Source organism: Pelodiscus sinensis, chromosome 3 (assembly GCF_049634645.1).
Source record: "Pelodiscus sinensis isolate JC-2024 chromosome 3, ASM4963464v1, whole genome shotgun sequence".
Lineage (NCBI taxonomy): Eukaryota > Metazoa > Chordata > Testudines > Trionychidae > Pelodiscus > Pelodiscus sinensis.
In genome coordinates, this window is record NC_134713.1 from 79813416 (window position 1) to 79835114 (window position 21699).

A 21699-nucleotide genomic window follows, 5' to 3' on the forward strand; every position below is an offset into this window, starting at 1 on the left:
CTGCAAAGTTACCTGAATAATGCTGAACTAGCTGCTGAAGAGTTTCAAATTGTGCCCTAGTTGTGATATAATATCCTCCACTGTCAAGTTTACGGATCTTATAATGTTTGACATGGTCTCCTTTCATATCATCCCAGTCACGAATAGACAGGGAATAGGCACCTGTTCAAAGGGGAAAAATATAAGCAGTCATTTGCACAGGTTTTTTTTAATAGAACGTTAGTCACATATTATTAGATAAAAAACCAAACGGCACATTTTATACTTTAAATAAAAACTGGTAAGCCTAATACAATTACAAAAATCTTAGGCCAAGGCTTTCATTTACACAAAGTCCCCTTTACACTGGTCTAGCAGGAAACAGGGATCTTAGTGTAGATGAGAATTCACGTCTTAACATTTACTAGTTGAGGTTGTTAAATTTACTTTCCCGATTTTAAGTGTCATGTTACAGTGCAAATACTGTGGCTTAAGTAAATGGCAAAACAGGATAAATGTTGAGATTTTCACGGCACTCTCTGGATATAGCGATTTTACAGTCATGTACTGTAATGCAGAAGAATCCCAAATTACTTTTCAAACACTGACAACCAATTAATAAATGTTATATGCAGCGATCACTTTGTCTACTACTGCAATGCAGCCATATCGGAGAAAGAAAGCACGGCAACTTAGTCTATTTCTTAAGTAGGAACAGAGAACTGCAAGTATGAAGCCCACTGAACATTTGTATTTCCAAATTCATGGCAGGACTCTAGATCAGTGGTCCCCAACGCGGTGCCTGCGGGCACCATGGTGCCCACCGGGGCATTTGTGTGCGCCCGCCTAGTGACCAGGGCCAGCCCGAGCCATTCTTGCGCCCCGGGCTCCCGGCGAATGCACGGCCCCTACTCTGGGCATGCGCCATGCGCGGTGCTACCCCCGGGCGCCCAGCAGCCCCAAAAGGTTGGGGACCACTGCTCTAGACTTTAGACAGACTGGAAGACGACAGTTACCTATTTCATTACTGGTGTTCTTCCAGATATGTTGCTTATGTCCATTCCTTATTAGGTATGTCAGCTCGCCACATGCTCTGGTGCCGTAAGTTTTTCCCTCAGCTGTACCATAAGGGGGTGACTTTGGAGACCTGTGGAGTGGTGCCCTCCTGGTATTGTGTAAGGAGTGCTGCCAGCTCCCCCACCCTCAGTTCCTTCTTGCTGGAAACTTCAACAGTAGGGAAGGAGGACAGGTTGTGAAATGGACATGAGCAACACACCTCAAAGAACACCAGTTACAAAATAGGTAACTGTCTTTTCTTCGAGGGCTTGCTCATGTCCATACCCTACTATGTGAATCCAAGCTGCACGCGTGGAAGCAGGTAAAAGTTCACAGCCACACCGATTGCAGCTCAGCCCTGCTGCAGCAGCTTCTGAACCTTCTGCATGAGGAGACTTGTGAGAAGGAACCTTGAGGAGGAGAGAATGGGGAGGGAAAGGGAAGAAAAGAATTGGAGGATATAGCCCTGTGATACTATGTTCAAGACCCAGCTGTCTAACACTATAGTGGACCAAGCTATTTCAGTATGTTGTCCCGGGGCACACCCTCAAAATGATTTTAGTTGCATGTGTGGTGTGGGATGACGGTGGGGGCAGCTGACTTGGCATGTGTAGCCTTTGCTTTTCATGGCAGGTGATTGCTGATGCAGCTGGGTCCTTTAAACTAGAGGGTGTTGAGGCTGGAACCTTTTCAGGAGAGGGCCAGGACATAAAACCCAAGGGTCTTTAGGGTGGTATATGAATTCTTAAGACTGTATCATTTTCCAGGAAGGCTGGATGGACCCCCGGGGTACCCATGGCACTGCTCATTGTCCCTATGGACACACAGGGAGGTGGTGCCACCCCTGTATGGCACTGCATCAGGCACTGGTGCGTGTCCCTGTGGCAGAAAGCCACGCTCAGTGCCAACTTCTGAGGCCTCACACTCACTGCCTAGAGACCAAAAGAGCTTTTTGACTATATTCTGCATGGTGGTGAAAACTGCAGATCTCTGAGTGGGACGAGTCTCTGCCATAGGACTTCAGGGATCATTGGGGATAGGTGGATCAGTGATGAGAAACTAGGAATTGACGTCTCCCACCACTCACATGGTACCAGGTCCTAAGGCCAGAGGACCTCTGAGACCACGAGGACTTGCAAGACGGGGAGTGGAGCCAGCATGACTGAAACTGACGACATTGTTCACCTGAATGGTCCCAGGAGCAGTGCCTAGGTCTTGGGGATACAGAGATCCCATCTGAGTGCCCATGACAGTGGTCGCAGGCCTCAGCTGGTTTGTCTGAAGGCTCTGGCAAGTGTTGCCTATAGTCTGGGGACCGAAAGGGCGCTTGTGAAGCCTGTCTTCCATTGTCCGAAAAGTGAAGGGTGCACTAGTGGGATAGTGCTTTGGCCGGATAGTGCTTTGCTGGCTGACTGGGGTGGAGACACCTGAAAAAAGCCCAATGGTGGCCTGCCGTGGGACTGTGATACCAACTAGGTCAGTATCACTGGCACTGGCAAAGTCAATATGCCCTGCATTGCCCACAGAGCCTTCCTCACAGCTCAGTGTAACTGGCGTGGGATGGGAAGGGCTGGACTTCTCTACCTGAGCTGGGGCCTGACTCCCAGACAGAGGTGATGAGCTGCCCATGGTGGGTCTCCCGTCTTCACTTGTCAGGATATTGGGGACCATCCACTTGCTGAAATATTTGATTTCTTGACTGGAGATGGTGAGGAGAAATGCTACCGGATTGAAGACGGCCCTGCTGGAGCACTCCTCACCAATGGCACAGCACTTGAGGCTGAGTCTGATTTGTGCTCTGGTGCCAGAGTCAGTGCCAACTCCCTCAGGAGCACCCTGAAGTGGATGTGTCTTTCTTCCTCCCTCATCACTGAGGTTTGGAATACAGCACTTCTCAATCATGGGCATTTCAGACAACTAATGCACGGGACATTACTAGGCACAGGACGCTTCACAAGTTTTGAAGTCTGGGGATTGGGGCATGTCCCATCCCTAGGCTAAAGTCCTGTCTGGGGCAACTACAAAAGCTACAAACTACCACTAAACTATATACCAAGGGAACTGAGCGAACTATAACACAACAGAAAAACTGCATTTGCGGGTAACAAACAAAAAAAAGAATGGTTAAAGCCACACTGTTCCATTGCACCGCTACTGGTGGCACGAAGGAACTGAGGGGGAGGGGAGGGGAGTGTGCGCAGTATCCCTTATATTGTGCTTTGAGGGTGCCACTCCATGGGTCACCAGAGTCACATCTGGTACTGCTGAGGGAAAAACTTCTGGCACCAGTGCATGTGGCAAGCATACATACCTAATGTAGAAGGGACATAAGCAAACACTCAAAGGAGAGGATATACAGATCTGTCCTTTTCCTTACCAGAGGTGACAATATATCCTACAGCATAAAGCAGTTCTCTGACTAAAAGATTAATGACTCCAGATCAGAAGCTGAGATATCATCTCTTTATTCAAAGCTTAAAGGAGACTGTGTCCACACAGACTTGATTCAGTCTCATTAGAACCTGCACTATCATAAATTCTATTATTCTGGTACCATTTTTTCTCCTCATAAATTAAGAGGTAATCAGAAACAAGTTGGTGGCAGTTGCCAATTTCAGTCTACCCAATATACGGGATTGGTCACTAACACCTCCAGTTTTGATGAAAAACCATACTGACTGGCTGTCCATTAGAACTAATTGTCTCTTTTGTCACAACCAACAGATTAATTCCTTTCAGTACTATCACTGGCGAAACAGTGCTTAAAAACAGCTACACAACCAGCTTTTCTGCTGGAAAATTTCTCTCCAGGACCATCTTGGAGACAACTGCAAGGAGGAGTCAGATACAGAATTAAAAAATCCTCTGGTCATATTGGATGGTACCAGACTTCCTATGAGCTATTCACCACAGATATGAAAGCATTGCTCACCAGAACTCAAAATTACGTCTATGCTGCAAAGAAAAACCTGTGTTGAGTCTCAGACCCCAGATTTAGGTTTAGGCTGAGGACTAAAAATATTGTAGATATTCGTGCTAGACCTGGAGCATTGTCTCAGAATCTCCCCCTCATTGCTGAGTTTTGAGAAAATCAGCATTGCTATTTTTAGGTCCGTAGCCTAGGTATGTAAGTGACTAAATTGACTAGTCGACTATTGGATGAACAAAGGCTTATCAGATAGTTATCTGATGAGTGTGTCTAGCTGCTTCCCCCCCCCTTCCTGTCTCTATCACAAAGAGGCCGCAGGAGGGAGGGGGGGGGAGAGGAGGAGGTGCTAGGAGGTGCCGGCTTAAAAGCTGGTTCTCACCAGCTCCAGCTCCATGGGAGGGGGGGAAGGGGCGCAATGGCAGCGTTCCAACTTTGAAATGTACAAGAGTGCCCACTGGGGATCTTGTAAATTTCAAAGCAAAAGCACTGCAAGGAGCATGGGTCCCCCGCTGGCCCCAGTCTCCATGCACCGCTTCCGCTTTGAAATGTACAAGAGCCCCAGCGAGGACTCTCGTCTGTTTCAGAGTTGGAATGCCGCATGGAGACTGACCCCAGGCTCCAAGCGGGTGCTTCCCCTTTGAAATGTACAGGAGACTCCCCACTGACCCCAAGCTCCATGTAGCATTTCAATCTTTAAAATGCACAGGAGGGGCTCTTGTACATTTCAAAGGTGGAACGCCCCCCCAATCCTTATTGACTAATTGAACAGAGAAAGGAAATCCCATTGACTATCCGATTTGTTAATTAATCAAAATTTAACATCTCTTCTGTAGCCTCAGTAATTGATCTAGACTCTGGGACCTGGTGCTGCAGGTTTTTCTTTTCAATGCACACACATCCTGAAACTGCTGCAAGAGTTCTCCAACTTTTGTTATTCACCCTTTAGGATTAGAAAAAATGCCACTCAGAAAACTGCCAGTGTTTTTATATGATTCTGTTTCATAAAAGAGGGAAATATACTCAGCAAGAAAAAGATTTTTGTTAGCATGGAGCAAAAATTATAGATTTTGGAGCTTATTTTTCTGAAGAGATTTCCCTATTGAGATAAACACATCTCTGAGTTGAGAGATTCTTTCTAAAAACAGTTTGGGGGCCAAGGGAATAAGCCTTCTCTCAAGCTATGTTCTGTATTGATATTTTTACATCTGAGTCCTACTCATGCAAGCTTTCTGGGTATAGTTCTTTACCTAGATAAATCAGGCTTCTGTGAGAACAGCTGTATTTTTCTTAGTCACACTCGTTGGCTGATTTGCATTTTAGATTATTTGGGAAAACGTAAACAGTCTTAGGTTCCAGTCCTTCAAATGGATCTGCATGGGCAACCCCTTAAATTTAAAAGTATTAAAAACATTCGGTGCAACTAACATTCAGAAGAGATGAGAAAAGTATGGAGAAACACTGCTCTCTTCAAATCCCTTACTTATATCCAGCTGAGGTGGTGAGATGTGGACATTTTAATTGTACAGCAATAAATAATGGTTTTCACTGAATTGAGTTGAAGTGATCATAGCAGTCTGGCCAGGCAAGGTCATGCAATCCTGGTGTCATTCACCAGAGAATTTTACTGACCTGTAAAATAATCACAAGCTAAAATTCTCTTTGACATGCACTATTAATAGTCGTAGAACTGGCCATCTTACCTTTGGTGGTTTCACTTTCACGAATAAGGAAGGTACCTCGTGGATTTCCAAATGACAACAGCTGTCTCTCAGCATCTTTACGGCCAAGTTTGCCAAAATACCACCTTGAAAACATAAGAGGAGGTTTGAAAAATGCAATATAGGATGCTCAGTAGAGTCACTCAACTTGCAGAGTTCCTAAATTGTAGATCATTTAAGAAAACTACAGGTCCCATTGTTCTGTCCACTGTGGTCCTCATGCGTTAGGCTTTGCCCTGTAACATAAGTGATGTTCTGCTGTATAAAACAGGGTCATTGCCATAGTGGGCCTGAGTGGGCTGTGGCCCACTCACTTTGCATCCAGGCCTAACCCCTGCAGCCCTCTATGACTCTCCTCATGCCCCAGCATTTGCTCTGCTCTACCAGCTTGCTCTGTGCTCCAGCTGAGGACAGATGGGACGGGGAGGCTAACCTCGCTCTGCTGGGGAGCAGAGTTGGAGTTCGGGGGCTTGCCCTATTTCAATAGGCATTCCAATCGGGGAGCAGGGACGAAGACTCGCTCCACTCCATCAGCCAGGTGCTCCAGTCAGGGACAGGCGTTGGAGTGCGGGGGTTTACCCTGCTCTGCCTGGGACTCCAGACAGAGTGCAGCAAGCCTTTGTCCCTACTTCCTGACTGGAGCGCTCCAGCCTGGGAGCAGGCAGGCAGAACAGGGTAAGCCCCTGCACATGTTCTCTGAGTGCATCCCTGGGGCCTGAGCTCCCCTAGCCAGCACGTCCATCCTTTCCTCCCAAAGTGTGGTTTGGGGAAAGGTGGCCCAATCCCTCTTGCCTCCTTGCCTGCCCACCTGAAGTTGGGGACCACCCAACTGTCCTTTTTTGGCTACACCACTGGTATAAAGGTTAAATGAAGTAGCCTCTCTTTGGGTTTGCAGGGGTGATCGACATCCACCTCAAACCCCTGGTAAGTGCTGATACATGGTGCTTGCCAGAATTTGGACCATTGCATAGAATGGAAAGAATAAATGAAAAGAAGTTGGAACACATTTTTAAAATATGCTGCCACTGGAAAAAGCTGCAATCAGACTAACTTATAAGTTAACTGTATATTTTACATTTTGTGTTAAATTGCAGTATAATAGTTTATTGACCAAAAACTTCTTGATTATATAGCCATTTTATTAATTTCCAATATTTTCTCTTGAGCCAGAGCTAATAAAACTGAATACAAGGCCAGATACAATCTACGAGGGTACTATTTTTCATGATTCTTTAGGTTTTTATGCTCTCAGTGCCAGTGTGCTAGATTGATTTCTTTGTTCTTAGCACCTAATAATTTAAATTTGTTTGGACTCAAACCATTCATTACAATAAGGCAATTTTGTAATATAACATTTATGGTTGGTGTTTCAAATACTGATTGCTCTAATGGCACAGAATGCTGATTATGAGATAAATATAGGTCTAAAATGAAGCCATGGCCTCTTCAAGTGTCAGTCCACAGAGGCTACAGGACCTAGGAAACAATGCTTTATTAGCTGTTGTAGACTTCCAGGCCATCACACCACATTCAAAACGATGGTTGATATATCTGTTCTGTTTTTATGTAACAGAGTTGTTCCTGGGGCACTGATAAGTTGGCATGGGCAACTCTGATCTAAAGCAAGAAACTGACTAGAACAGAATAAGGTCTGCTTCATTTGCAATGGTTTCTTCCTCTTTTATTGACATTGAAAAATGGCTCAGTTTGTGCTCCCTTTGTTACTAATTACCTAATTATTTATCAGTGCAGCTGAAACTTGAAATAAAAATGATGTAAGTCACTTGAAAAACACTACAATCAATCAACTCAAATTCTCAACTCTCCTTCAATTACAGTGTTAATATCTCTTTAAAATGAGAAGAAAACATACTCCTCTGCTTGGATGGAGTCCACTGGAGCCACATAATTACTGGGAATGTAACCAGTTTCTCCTGTTGTCAAGGAACGTGCCTCCCACCAATCTCCTTCACTGAAGGAATAGAGGTGAGAAATAGTCAAAGAGAAATTCTGTTGCAAAGAAAATTATCTGACTGTTAAAGCATGAAGCTATAGGTAATGCTAAGAATTAACAACAACTCACCCCTTTATCATACAGCCATGTTGGAGAGAGAAGGTGGCACCATTCTAAGTCAAATTACGACACATATCTGTATGCACCAATTTATTTTCTTAATTGATATCAGAAGTATAGTCTTTCAAATTCAGCATAGAAGCATAAATGGATATTTATTTTCACTGCAATCACCCTTAGTAAGGACTGAGTTTGACCTGGAGCGCTGAATAATTGGTGTGGGGCCAGTTTTCAAATATAGGCACTTTAAGACCCTGAAACAAAATACCAGATCCAAATTTCTTTGAAAGTTTGAGTCATGTCAAACTCTAACCTTAACAGGACATGGAAACTCAAGAATGTAACAAGGCTCGTTTACTTGCTTTGTTACAATTCTGCAGCTTGAGAAAGCCTCTGAAAACTGGGCTCTGTGTCGCTTTTCAGGGTCACCAACAAAAGCAGTTTTAAACAACAAATGATGTGGCTACATTTTCAAATCATTGTGCAAGCTATTTCTCCCAAATCTTTCTAAAGAAAGAAAAACAGCCCCCTTCCACACATGTACACAACTTCAGTATATGTCAATAAGAGGCATTTGCATACAACAGCAATGGGCAACCTAGGCTATTGAGAGGACTGCATGAGTGGCCCTCCATCTCAGTGAACTGCAAGACTGTTGTAACTAAGATGGTCTCCTAGGAGAGGGTAGTTTTGCTAACTGCACTTGGGTACTTAGACTTTGTGGGGTGTGCCAATTGGCTGTGAGAGCTGTGCACTCTGTTTGCATCCAATCAGAGTGCTGCTACAGTTCCGTGTTGTGTGCAACTAGCACACATCCCACTTTACAGGCTCTTGCTTTATGTGCGTGTCACTTTAGTAATATCAGTAAGAAAAAAATTATGTGGATGGAAATCAGAGGACTTGGGCAATCCTGCACATGGGCAATGGTAAATAAAATGTCTTGTGGGACATTGACATAGAACCCCAAAGGGCCACATGCAGCCTATAGGCCACAGGTTACACACTGCTGGTATAGAATGAAGACAAGAGATGGCCCTTAGAAGAAAATCTGCTGTAATGAAATGCAATAGTTTTCTTTCTCAGCTTTTTGGGAGCTGACTAAAATATTTTCAATCAATAACTGTTGAAATTTATAGATAGGCAAAGAAAAATGCTGCTTGAGAACATAGTAAGTTTGACTTGAGGCTAAAAGTTTGACATATGATGAGTATGTTTTAAGTTATAAAGCTTTAGCTTTCTGAATCTCAGTATCTATTGTCATTAATTAATTGTCTTATGTAGATTTTTAAATTTTCAGTTGCAGGAAAAATGAGTAAACGTTGAAAAAAATATCAAAACAAATATTGATATCGTCCATTGAAATAACAGTAATTCCACAAGGTCTGAATCTCTTCCATATGTAAGTAAAACACTGTGGGATATTTGTTTATATTAGAAGTGTTCTGACAACTTGAGGTCAAGGCATGAGGTTAAAGTGCTCCTAATCATACTGTACTCCTGATTTAGGAGAACATCCCTATTCCGGACATCACTTATGCATGTATTTAATTTCAATGAAGTCACTGAAACTTAAGTATTTGCTAAAAGTGAAGCACATGTTTTCCACCAAGGAAATTAATTGTCTCAGTGCTTATGTTTTGGCACCTCACCATGGAGAGCTTTTTTTTTTTTTTTAAACAGATGAGATGATTCTTGATTGAGTGGCCTGAACACAACTCCAGGAGCCAGATATTCCTGACTTCTAATTCAATCTCTAACCAAGGCCACCTCTACCCTGCACACAAGAGTATGACTTACATGGGACTGAATCACAGAACTCACGAAAGCACTGTGCTCTAAGCGTCCTGTGTGAACACTACTGGTTTGAACTAAAAGGTACCTAATTCACATTAGCATAGTCCTCTTTCAAATAGGACTATGTAATCACAAAGGCCAGGTCTGCACTATGGGGGAAGATTGGCTTAAGTTACGCAATTACAGCTACGTAAATAATGTAGCTAGAGTTGATGTACCTTAAGTTAAGTGTGGTGCCGTCTCCACTGCAGGAGGTCAATGAGGAAATGCTCCCATTGACTTCCCTTACTCCTTGCAACAGTGAGGAGTACCGGCTCTGACTGGGACACCCTCAGAGTTCAATTTAGCAGGTCCTTACTAGACCCGCTAAGTCAAACCCAGGAAGACTGATTGCCAGAACGTCGACTCTCCTGTAAGTGGAGATGTGCCAAAGTAGGTACTATTTTGTTAGCATCAGTATTGTCCACTCAGGTAGTTCTCTCTCAACACTTTGAAGCTCTCTGCAATTCACACTGTGGCACAATGTTGCCAAGCTAAAGATCTTCTTAGCAGCTTTGGACATTTTATAAAGTATCTCTAGTTCCAAATCCATAAAATGGAGATTTATTGAAATTTATCAAATCATGAAATGCAAACTAAGCATCTTAAAGATTTCAATAAGCAAACAGGAACTATAGAAATCAGATCTGGGCAATGCTGTTTTGAACAAGTTTTTAAATTATAAAAAGATGAAGTATTTTAAAGATTTCCTATTTTTCTGTGAACTAGTTTCTGAGAGAACTTGTAAAATGCTTCAGAGGATAGTTCAAACAGCTGAATGTAGAAAAAGAACATCTCCTTTTTTACATCTTTTGAGCTGTTGATTTGTAATCTTATAAAATGAATAACAGAATATGGATTTTTGAGTGTGATTTTCCTCCCCGCATGTCTGTTTGCAGTAGGCTACAGGCAAACTCAGACATGATAATTTTTATTCTAGCAATTTTGGTTAACACTATCTAACCGGAGTACCTAAAAATGGTCATAGCCTGGTTCTCAGGAATTGCTGAGCACACACAGATATCACTGGCTTCCTAGTGTTTAGCACCTCTGAAATTTGGGCCACTTCTATTTATGGGCCTGACTTTAGTCAAAGTCTGGAAATCTTTTGTTAATACAATTTAAAATTCTCTATGAAATCTTTGTTTCTATTATTGTACAACAGCGATGTATTATTTGTTTCTTATTTCAAATGTATAATTGCACATAAATTCCACTAGATGGAGGTATTTTATCATATCTATAAATGTTACATACTGTATGTTATAAAGTGATCCAAAAAGAGAAAAAAATAAATCTCTCTCAATGTGCCAGTGAGGAAGGGAATTAAATTATATTTTATATCAATGTACATCAAATCCCGCATTAATTTTAGGGAGCCATGAAATAGCTCAGATAAAGTTTATTACTGATTTGAACTTTTACTCAGGAGATTAACCAAACCCGAACCTCTTTTAGATTCAAAAAGAAGTCTGTTAAATTGAATACAAAAAGTCATTTTGTGCACCTGTGGGCTTCATGATTCCTAGGAGCACCAGAAGAGCACAAAAGAGGTTTATCTTGAATTATAACCTGCCGGAACTGGAACATAAAAACAAGTATGAATTCTCACAACAAAGCCTGTTCTTGTAAGGTTTCCATCCTGATTTTCAACATTCCAGGAGTGTGGTTAGCAAGTATGTAGGGCCTGATCCGGATGCTTACTGAGCACTCTACTCTTAAGGCAGTCAAATGGTAGCTGATTTTTCCTCTCTATAAAACCTTCCTCCACACAATATGCACCAACATCAAAATGCATGCATTGCTATCATTCATGTGTGGGTGGAATCTGTTCTTTTTCTCTGTCCTACAATAACTACAAATAATGTGGCTTACTGTGAGCTCCCATTGACTTCATTAAGTGGAATGTTTAAGGAATTTATAACAGGTTTTTTTCATTTCAAGCCCTGATACAGCTTGTGTCAAGGCCTCCAAGGAACCAGGCCATGTGAAAAAAAGGGGGCAATCTAAAATCTTTTGTCAGATTTTTTTTTTGCAATTGCTAATTTAGAAGGGGAGATGTTTTTAAATTGCTGTTCTATTTACAAGTCTTATCTAAGGCTTCTGTACTTTCATCCACATCAAAGCTCTCCAGCTGTACAGTTTCATGAAATATTCCACAGAACTACCTGACTCTTCATTTTAATGCACACTGGGCCAATCTGAGCCTCAAAGTTATTCTATTAAAACTGACAGAGTTACATCAGGGATTAATTTGCCCCATTGTCATACAATAAAAAAACAGAATGGGATACTTCTTTCATCCCTTCTTGTATACTTTTGAATATTACCGCATTTTTATTTCGTTTTGACGACAACAACATTGCTCACAACACATAAAGCTTTCTAAAAGTTATTCTGAGATAAGACTTGCAGTAAATCATGAGTATTATAGTTTTTTAGAAGCAGATTTTAACTCCCAATGAGTTCATGGACAGTAGCTAAAATTCATTTTAAGAAACTGATTCAAAGTGAAGTTCTAAATTACGACTGTAGAAATGGTGCATTATTACTCAAGGGGTTACCTGCCTGTGCATATTCAGAGTTACAAACTCTTACTGTGGTGTCAAAAATAAGACGTTATTGCTTTTTACTCCTTTGGCATACAAAGCTGGACTGTATTCCTTCTTGTGAATCAAAGTTTTTTTTTATATATACTAAATTCCTATATGTAAAATAGTGAAGACAATGAAATTGTAGAGGTGTTAATATAGGCCAATATTGGTTTGTAGCACTTCTATTATTGACATGAGGCACTAACGCTTTGCTCTTAATTCTAAGATTGAATGTGCTGGGAATTTAAATTCTATTAGCTATGGAAATCACTGAAAAGCTGTCATCATGGAACTTTGTGGTGCCACTTTTACAGATGCACTTTACAAAGAAAAATTGCAGTTCTGGAAAATTATTCCACAATAAAGTCCTTCAAAAGCAGTGGAATACGAGCACAAGACTTAAAAAGCATATTTCTTGAATGTGTGTTACATAATCAGTAAAAGGAAATGAAAGTTGATTAAGAGAGTTGTTGGCATTGTCATCTTTAAATTATAAAATAGTAACTAAAAAGCATGCCACCCTCTTAAAACTCACGAGCTGTTAAGTATCTGAAATTTTTCTCCTTTCTGAAAACTTAAGTCATCTTCTGTTCTTGCTTCATAGTCATAAAGTGCCACAAAAAGAGTTACACCTGAAAAAAAGAGAAGATATCTGAATAGTCCTTTCATTGTGATACCATGCAATGATGTATAAGTAAGAGGGTTCAGCTGGGTTTGTCATTACTATAGGTAATTAGGTTACCCAATTGCTTACAATTAGCAAGTACTATATGTTAGTAGTAACATGGTTGAAATTATGGTTATTCTACTCAGCAACTTCAAAGCTTAGTGAAGTTTATTTTAATGATTACATTTCAGGGGTGACTTTTCCAAAGTCCTTTCCCTAAGTCAATAAGCTTCTTTAGAGCTCAGAGACGTCTTTGAAATTAGATGTACTTTATACCAAATAGATATATTTTTAAACAATGCACTAAAATATACCATGAAATAAGCTCGTGTCAGGACCTACCTGTTCCTCCTCTTGTACGCAAAGTTCCAGTATGAGAAGAGGAATTGACACCACCAAAGACAGTCAGTCCCTGGCCTCCTGTTGCGTGGAAGTTGTTGTAGTTTGGAATTGAAGTTACACCAAAGCTCGGGTAATGCTGTGGAGTGGGATCTGTGCCATAGCGATACCCTGAACTCTGAGTTAAACTGCCATCCCTCTCGTCTGTCAGTTTTGTTGCTTCTTTATCCTTGCATTGCACACAGCCCATTATCTAAAATCCTACAACAAAGAAAGACAAAAAGTGCTTATAGCAGTGATGTATTTCATAGGCACTAGAAGCTAAGTTAGGCTTGCCACTTGTGAGCAAAAGTTCAATTTTTGCTGATAAATCTATATTTACTTAAATCTAGATTTATGCATCTAAAAAGTGGTTTATTTTAAAAAGAGCTGAGAACCTACTGACTTCACATGGAGATAAGGCAACACTGATGCCATTATGCAACAGACAAACATAACGAAACAGGGTAAGAATAATGGAGGAGACATTACGCAACCAAACACTAAAGCTATGGAAGAGAGAACTGGGAACAGAAGAAGCTGAAAAACAAAACTTTTCTGAGTTCAAATCTGTCCGGACCTCCGGGGTACGTATTATGGCAACTAACTCAAGGTGTAGTCTAAGCTATCCCTGGCTACACTTCTTATTTTTAATGCACCAGCTTGAACTGAGCAAGTGTCTCTGCCTGTTTGCACTGCGAAGTAGTCTCGTTTCTCGTAACTGCAATGTAGACAGACTCAACAGAGTGGCTGGAGAGGGGGCTGGAGAGAGCTGGTTATGATTCCCCAATTCTGAAGAAGTGGGCTGTGCCCACGAAAGCTCATGATTCCATCTACATGTTTTGTTAGTCTATAAAGTGCTACCAGACCATTTGTTTGTTTGTTTGTTTTTTTTTAAGTGCAGTTAGGGCTGCTTATGTAGTGTAAATTGGCCTCATCCAACTTGAGAAATGCATCCATATTTCAAATTAGTGTCATACTGCTCTTTAGCATCCTGAAAATGCTTCTTCCTTTAAAAACATGGGAACACATGCAGCTGCGTAAGGACAAGTCACTTAATTTCTTTCTTTCCCCAACTGCATATAGAACCACCATTATCTACTATATGTTTGAGAGCGTTTGTTTGTGAAAAAGCGAGTGAGTTTGTCTGTCTGTTCAAGAGCTAGGACCACTAAATTTGGCATGCAGCTTTCTTTTACCATAACTTAAAGCAAGGTCAGGGCTTGGTTGTGTGCGAGGGAGGAAAGGCTGAAGCTCCCCCCAGATGCATATGGAGGCGCATAAAACCATACAGAAAAGACACAATCACTAGGCAGGTGAAAGGGGCTGGCTGGGGGGTGTGCTGCCCCCTCCCGATTCAGGCCTGCCCAGCCCCAAGTCTCCCACTCCTCTTTAGGGAGGGCAGGGGGGCTGCAGCCCTCCCCCAGTTGTATGGAAACATTACTGGCTGTTCCCCTTTGTCAGGGAGTGAGGGGAAAGTGCACAGTTGGCTGCATTCCTCACTCTGGATGGGGAGTTCAGAGGGAAGACAAACCTGGACCTGCCCTAGCCAGGACACCTGCACCCCTCCCCCAGCTGAGCTTGCTGGAGCTGGAGCAGCCATGGAAAGGCACTTCCCATCTGGCCCCATGCTTCTGTGATGACAGACGGCCCAGGGGCAGCCTGCATCCTGAACCCCTCATCCCCAGCCTCACTCCAGATCAGTGACTTAAATGAAGAAAATCTAAAATTAATTGATTTAAAGACCCTAGTAATGCCAGGTAAAATATAAATCTCATTCAAAGCTTAATATTTCATTGGAAAATTACATTTTCTTAATTCTCTGGAAAGTCTCTCTACAAATTGTAAATAAATAAGAAAATAGGTTTTATTGCAGAAAAAAGCTCTTGTGGGCACTCTATATACATGCTGCCATCATGCAACTTTAAAGACGGAAGTAAGGTACAGTCTCTATAAAAAAGCAACACAACAGGAATCATGCACATCTAGCTTTGCAGTTATGAGGATTTGGCCTCTAATGCAGAAGGCGAACAATACAAATCTTAACTAATGAATTGTGCCAGTGTGAGTGAAATTCCTAATCACACACAGATCCACAATGAATAGGAAAATGCAAAAATGCTCTATAAAAGTGCAAAGTATTAAGAAACTGGAAAATCTCTCAAGAGATAAAAGAGCAGAACAAAATTTTTTCATTTGGAAACTTTTTCTGTCATGAAGGATTTATTATTTTATAAGAAGTGACATTTTCAAGGACATTTTTATAAAAAAATAGGCTCTGACAAGAGAAAGGAAATCCTTCCTTTCCCTCCTCCTCTTCCCACTTTGGCACTGAAAAAGGTAGCAGGGCAGAAAAGACGGAAAAAAGAGAAGGAGTACACCCCAAGAACTTCATAACAAGAAATAAAATTTATCTGAAAAAGGCTCTCTCCCAGCAAATTAAAAAAAAAAAAAAATCTATGAAGATAATTATTGTCTTTTTGCCCAGCTCTACTAAATATACATAAATCTCAACTGGTATAAACTGAAATACAGGTTGAACTTCTCTAATTTGGCACTCTCTAGTTTGGCAACATCCGTGGTCTGGCATGTTTTAGTTAGCTGGATGTCCACTTATCATGGGCATGGCCAATTTCCCACAGTCCCATAAAGTTTATTTAACAGCCACCAGTCCTGGCTCTCAGTGTTCTGTGCTGTTACTTAGCTTTAATTTACCCCTAAATGTCTTCTAAGAGCCAAGTAAGAAGTGGAAGTGTTGGTAATGCTAGACAACACTGACCTCCTGTGGTTCAGCAAATTCTCTGGTTCTGCACTGGTCAGGCCCTAAGGGTGCCAGACTAGAGAGGTTCAACCTGTAGGTCTACTGAAGTCTGTTACTATGTGCATTAATTTATAGCAGCAGATGATCTGGCCCCACATATTTGGTTGACATGTTCAGTCAGTCAATGAGAGGAAGTTAAAATTACAAATGCCTCAAAAGTAAAATTATTCAAGTGAATAATTCTAAAGGAGTGAATAAATTAGAAAATCATAACCTCAATGAATACATTTGTAGACCTTGAAGAAAAATACCTTTGCATTTTAATCATAAATATTAACAGAGGATTACTAAACTGAGTTCTTTCTCCAGATCTGCGCCAGTGGCTTTTAGTGTATTTGCCCCCATTCTCTTTTCTTGTTGGCGTGCAACTTGTGAGTCAGAGTTGGGTGCAGAATGAAGAAAGGTCTGATGAAGAGGGCTTTTTCTTTCATTTGTCCTTTTCAACTCCGTCTAGACTGCTCAAGTATAAAGACTGCATGATTGTAGTATCTTGTAAAGTGACACAGAGGGTGTAACATACATGCGCCTTTTCAAGCCAAATCTTTGAAAAGTTGTCCATTCCTGGCTCAAAGAAACTAACTAGGCAACAAATTATATCATGCATAGTTACATCTGGGAGACTACACAAACACATTGCTGGAAATGAATCAAGATTTCTCTGGGGTTTTCACAGATAATAAATACCTCTATTCAATATCACTGCTCTAGTTATATCAATGACCAGACTGCAAGAACTGATCTACATTACCACAGAACTGATCCACCAAATGTCAGGATTTACAGTTTTGTAAGGTTGGAAACATGTTCATTAACAACAGACCACAGATGACCAAATAAAATCTGGAATGAATTGACACCAAACTCTCAGGAGATCAACATACCACATTGTTCATCCAACATACTGCAACTTCTGGTAAATGAACAAGTTTCTGTTAGGAAATGCAGTATTTTTCGCACATACAATGTACTGGGTCATGCGGCAATTTGTCATTGGTGTTACTACCAAAGCAAATAAATGGCTTAATTATGGTTAAATTTTCAAATGCAAACAAGTTACATGTGTTTCTGGTTTGTTTTGGTATGTACAATTTCATGAGGAATATAAAAAGTTTGAACGTTTTATGAGACTTCCGTAGTGACGACTGAAAATATCTCCTGTAGGACTCGCCTCTTTCTTGTCCATGTGAACTATCTGGAATCTGGTAATTCCATTGCAGGATACTTGGTGTTAGTCTGGACAAAGAAAGGGTTTCTTTGCAAGTGGCAGAAACATTCTTCTTGCATAAAAATACAAAACCAATTCTGTCATTATTATTTATACTATTGTAGCACCTTAAACTTCATTACTTTTGATTAGTAACTAAATAGTCTCATATTCTTTTATCTATTAAAATGATACTACTCTACTTTTTCTTGAAGATTACGGATTTTGAAAATTATTCTAGAGAGAAGCTGAGACTAAAGAATAACAAAACCACCTACACTAGGGCGTTCAAAATTAAATTATCTATTCACAAATTCCTGCTTCACTAAGTCAGGTTTTGTTTCAATATTTAGCTCTCTTTCCCTGACACTCCTTAGATTATTTTCATGGAAGATAGAGATGTAATCATGAATATGCATTATAATTTTAGAACTTTAACAAGCAAAGCATTTTTGAGAGCAGGGGGAGGTTATTCACGCACTTTGCTATCAGCATTTCATTTTTATTGAAAAAAAGAAAAATGGTTTTACAACAGGCTACAAACATTGAAAACATTAATGGTAACAAAAATATTTGTGTAAGCTCTTATGCTTGCTTTCCTCCCACTCTCTGCAGCCATACTAATTGTTTCCTGTTGGAAGAGAGAAGAGAAGCCAAATGAGCTGAATCTGACTTAAGCCAGCTTCTTGGCATGCTATAAAGTTTTGAACAGAACAGTCAAAAAGCAGGTCAGTGTTATGCACAATTACATATCTTAGTTAATATCTACATGCAGTCTCTGTTTCATGTACATTAAACTAAAGAATACATTAGACTTGGAAGCTTGATTTTTTTGGTAAATGTCAAACACTAATTTCACTGTACTTATTTATACACATTGACGACAATATTTCCAATCAATAATCGTTGAAATTTACAGACAGGCAAAGAAAAATGCTGCTTGAGAACTTTTTAGAGTTTGACTTGAGGCTAAAGTTGTCTCACCTAGATTTTTAAATATTCAAAGTTGCAGGAAAAATGAATTAAATATTGAAAATTATTATTAAAACATTGCTATTATCCATTGAAATAACAAAAATTTAATGTCACCAAATCTAAATCTGTTCCACATATATGTTTATACCAGAAGTATTTTGAGGTCATGGATATGAGGTTGAAGTGCTTCTAATCACACTAATTCTGATTTAGGAAAACATCCCTATTCAGGACATCATTCACACATATATTTAATTTCAGTGAAGTCACCAAAACTTAAGTATATGCTAAAAGTGAAGCACATGCTTTCCACTATCAAAATTACTTCTCAGTGTTTATGTTTTGAAACTTCACTATAGGGAGCTTCTGCTATTTTAATGGTAGTAGCAGTTACTACTATACCCTATCTGTATTTCATAGAAGATTAAGATTGGAAGAGATCCCCGGAGGTCATCTAGTCCAACCCCCTAGTCCAATCCTGTGCTCAAAGCAGGACCAAACCCAGCTAAATCAATCCAGCCAGGGCTTTTTAAAGTCTGGCCTTAAAAACCTCTACAGATGGAGATTCCACCACCTTCCTACGCAACCCATTCCAGTGTTTCATTAGGTACACCAACTGAGATGTACATGTTAGGTTCCATGATAGGGGCAGAAACCCCATTTCTTCAAGGGACAGCTACTAGTCAACTCCTTACTAGGAAGGGACAGAGCTTTGGGATGTGATCATATAGTCCAATACTACAACTGTTCCATTGGTCCCTGTTCAGTCAAACTAGAAACCCTCTAGTTTCTGAAGCATGTAGAAAATCTGAAAATTTCTGTAATATTTTTCACTATGGCACAAAGGGGTCTTAAAGGAGAAGTTCAATACTTCTTGCTTCTCAAACTAAACTGAAGCTGACAAACCATAGCCTAACTATGCCCATACTAAAAGTCATCAGAAATATTTGGAGTGGACATTTACCACAAATGTATTTCTTTAGGCTATTAATGACTGTAAGAAGAGTTGTACAGCCTTCTATTGCAAATCTAAAAATTTGCTATTCTTAAAATGCAGCTTTCGTTAGAACTGAGTAAGTACTAGATTCAGGAAGAGAAGATGCAGCTCACAGAGCTATTGATGCCATGCCCCTTATCCTCAAATCTATTGTCGTGATGATAAATCGCTGCAGCTCCAAACTGAATCTGTTCACTGGGACAAAGACAATGAGATGCAGCAGGGACTTATTCTTCCTCTCTCTCTCTCTTTTGGCACCTAGAGTTGACCACAAGGTAAATTCCTTGGAGAATTTTTCCTTGAGTTGAGAAAGTGAAAAGTCCAAAGGAAGTAAATGGCTAACATAACTGCTTCTTCATAACTTTTAGAGGTTGGTTGGAAATTACTAGCAGTCAAGCTAGAGAAAGGAGTCTCCGGTTTCACTGAATGGCAATAGGAATAATGAAAACCTGGGCTTTTACTCAGTTAATATGATAAATGTTCTCATTAACTCTGCCAAAGGGAAGCACCCAAACACTTTCCCTTAATATTTTCCATTTTGCTGAAAGCATCCCAGATGGCATCATTCTGTAACATCAAGGATACTACACTGAATGAATTAATAGTAGACTTCAAAGGCTAGATCTATATTGGAAATGTTTGGTGATGAAAGTGCAGTAGACATGCAAAAGTTGCCAAAACTGAACACTCACCAAACCTATTTTTCTGCCACCCTTTCTCAACATATGGTCGCATTGTTAGCTCTCCTGTTGACAGAAAAAGCAAAGCAATGTGGGTAAGCATCCCACAATGCCTTGCATCACCTTCAGTCGCTAAGCCTTGTAGGAATGCGCACCATAGTGCTAGACATTTTGGGAACATGAAACGCATCTTGTCAATCATCTCTTTGCTTTCTAGCCCTTCGGGGACTTCCGGCTTAATTTCTTGCCACTTGAATGACAGTCCTTGTTGTGCAGCAGCATCATGCGTCCCAGACTTCTCTCCCACATTGTGTTCAATGTGCTTAGAACATCAAGCATTGCAGTAGAGCTATTTATACCCTTAATAGCAGAGGACGAAGACTCTGATGTAGACGACAATGTAAGTGAGAGAGACAGCAGTGAAGTGGCATTGTATTGCCACAGAGCAGCTGTGCACAGTATAGTGTGGCTTTTGGGTTACGGAAACCAACATTGAGTGGTGGTATCACATTTTCATGCAGGTGTGGGATGAAGAGCAGTGGCTACAGAACCTTCCAATATATAAAGCAACCTTTCTGGAGCTGCATGCTGAGCAGGCTCCCGAACTGCAGTGCAAGAACACCCAAATGAGAGCTACGCTCTCCATAGAGCGCCATGTTCCAATTGCTTTGTAGAAACTGTTGACTCCCAATTGCTGCCATTCAGGTGCAAATCAGTTTGGAGTGGGGAAGTCTACACCGAGACAGCACTCATGCAAGTGAGCAGGGCAATAAATCACATTTTGCTGGATAGGACTGTGGGTGACATAAAGCCTGGCTTTGCTGACATCAGCTTTCCAAACTGTTGTGGGCAGTTGATGACACACATATCTCCATTATAGCACCACCCTACATTACCTCAGAGTACATCAATCAGAAGGGATACTTCTCCAAGGTGCTTCAGGCATTTGTGGATCACTGTGGATATTTCACAGATATACATGCAGGGTGATCTGGAAAGGTACATGATACATGCATCTTCAGGAACTGTGGCCTGTACAGAAAGCTGAAGGCTGGGACTTTCTTTCTAGACCAGAAAATTCCAGTGGGGCATGTGAAAATGCCCATTGTGACTCGGCTTCCCTCTTAAGAGTCCTGACTCATGAAGCCTTATATATGGCACCTGGACAGCAGTAAGGAGTGGTTCAACAACAAGCTAAGCCAATGCTACAATGTTGTTGCATGTGCCTTTGGCAGATAAAGGGAGATGGAGGTGTCTCTATGGCAGGCTGGACCTTTTGGAGGATCATGGGGGCCTCATGCTGTTGCTTACATAATTTGTGTGATAGCAAGGGTGAAGTGTTTGCCTGTGGATAGAACAATGAGACACACTGCCTGGATGCACAGTTTGAACAGCCAGATACTCATGTTATCAGAGGAGCCCACAGGGTGGCCATCAATATCAGGGAGACTCTGAGGAACCATTCTGACAATGAGAGGCACTGACATTTCTCTGTGTTGGGATTGATTCCTTACCTCAGCCCACTGCTCATCCTAAGTGAGGCATTTCCATGAAACTAAGGCTTCCACTGGGGACAAAGGGATTGGTGTAGATTATGTCATACAAAATAAACTCATGGAAACCAGCATCACATTTATCTTTATTGATGTCTTTCAATCAAGATGCAGCAGTGGTAATGGATAGTAAAGTTTATTGGAAGACTTCACAGTGGTGCTAACAAAGTTGTCAAAGCCACAGCTGCTTTGATGGAGCGTGGCGCATGCTGGGAAAAAAGCATTACTTGATTAGGAAAAT

General features: G+C 40.9%; 1 protein-coding gene across 7 annotated transcripts in view; it reads right to left on the reverse strand.

Moving 5' to 3' along the window:
* The window catches only part of FYN (FYN proto-oncogene, Src family tyrosine kinase), a 191554-nt gene that overhangs the window by 42262 nt on the left and 127593 nt on the right, over positions 1-21699 (reverse strand). For all 7 annotated transcript variants that reach the window (XM_075923995.1, XM_075923993.1, XM_075923991.1 and 4 more), the window contains 5 exons: positions 13193-13450; positions 12719-12815; positions 7556-7654; positions 5665-5768; positions 13-162 (listed from right to left, as the gene is read on the reverse strand). In XM_075923995.1, coding sequence (XP_075780110.1) covers positions 13-162; positions 5665-5768; positions 7556-7654; positions 12719-12815; positions 13193-13439 — 697 coding nt within the window. In that variant the 5' untranslated portion in view covers positions 13440-13450. The remainder of the gene's footprint in view (positions 1-12; positions 163-5664; positions 5769-7555; positions 7655-12718; positions 12816-13192; positions 13451-21699) is intronic.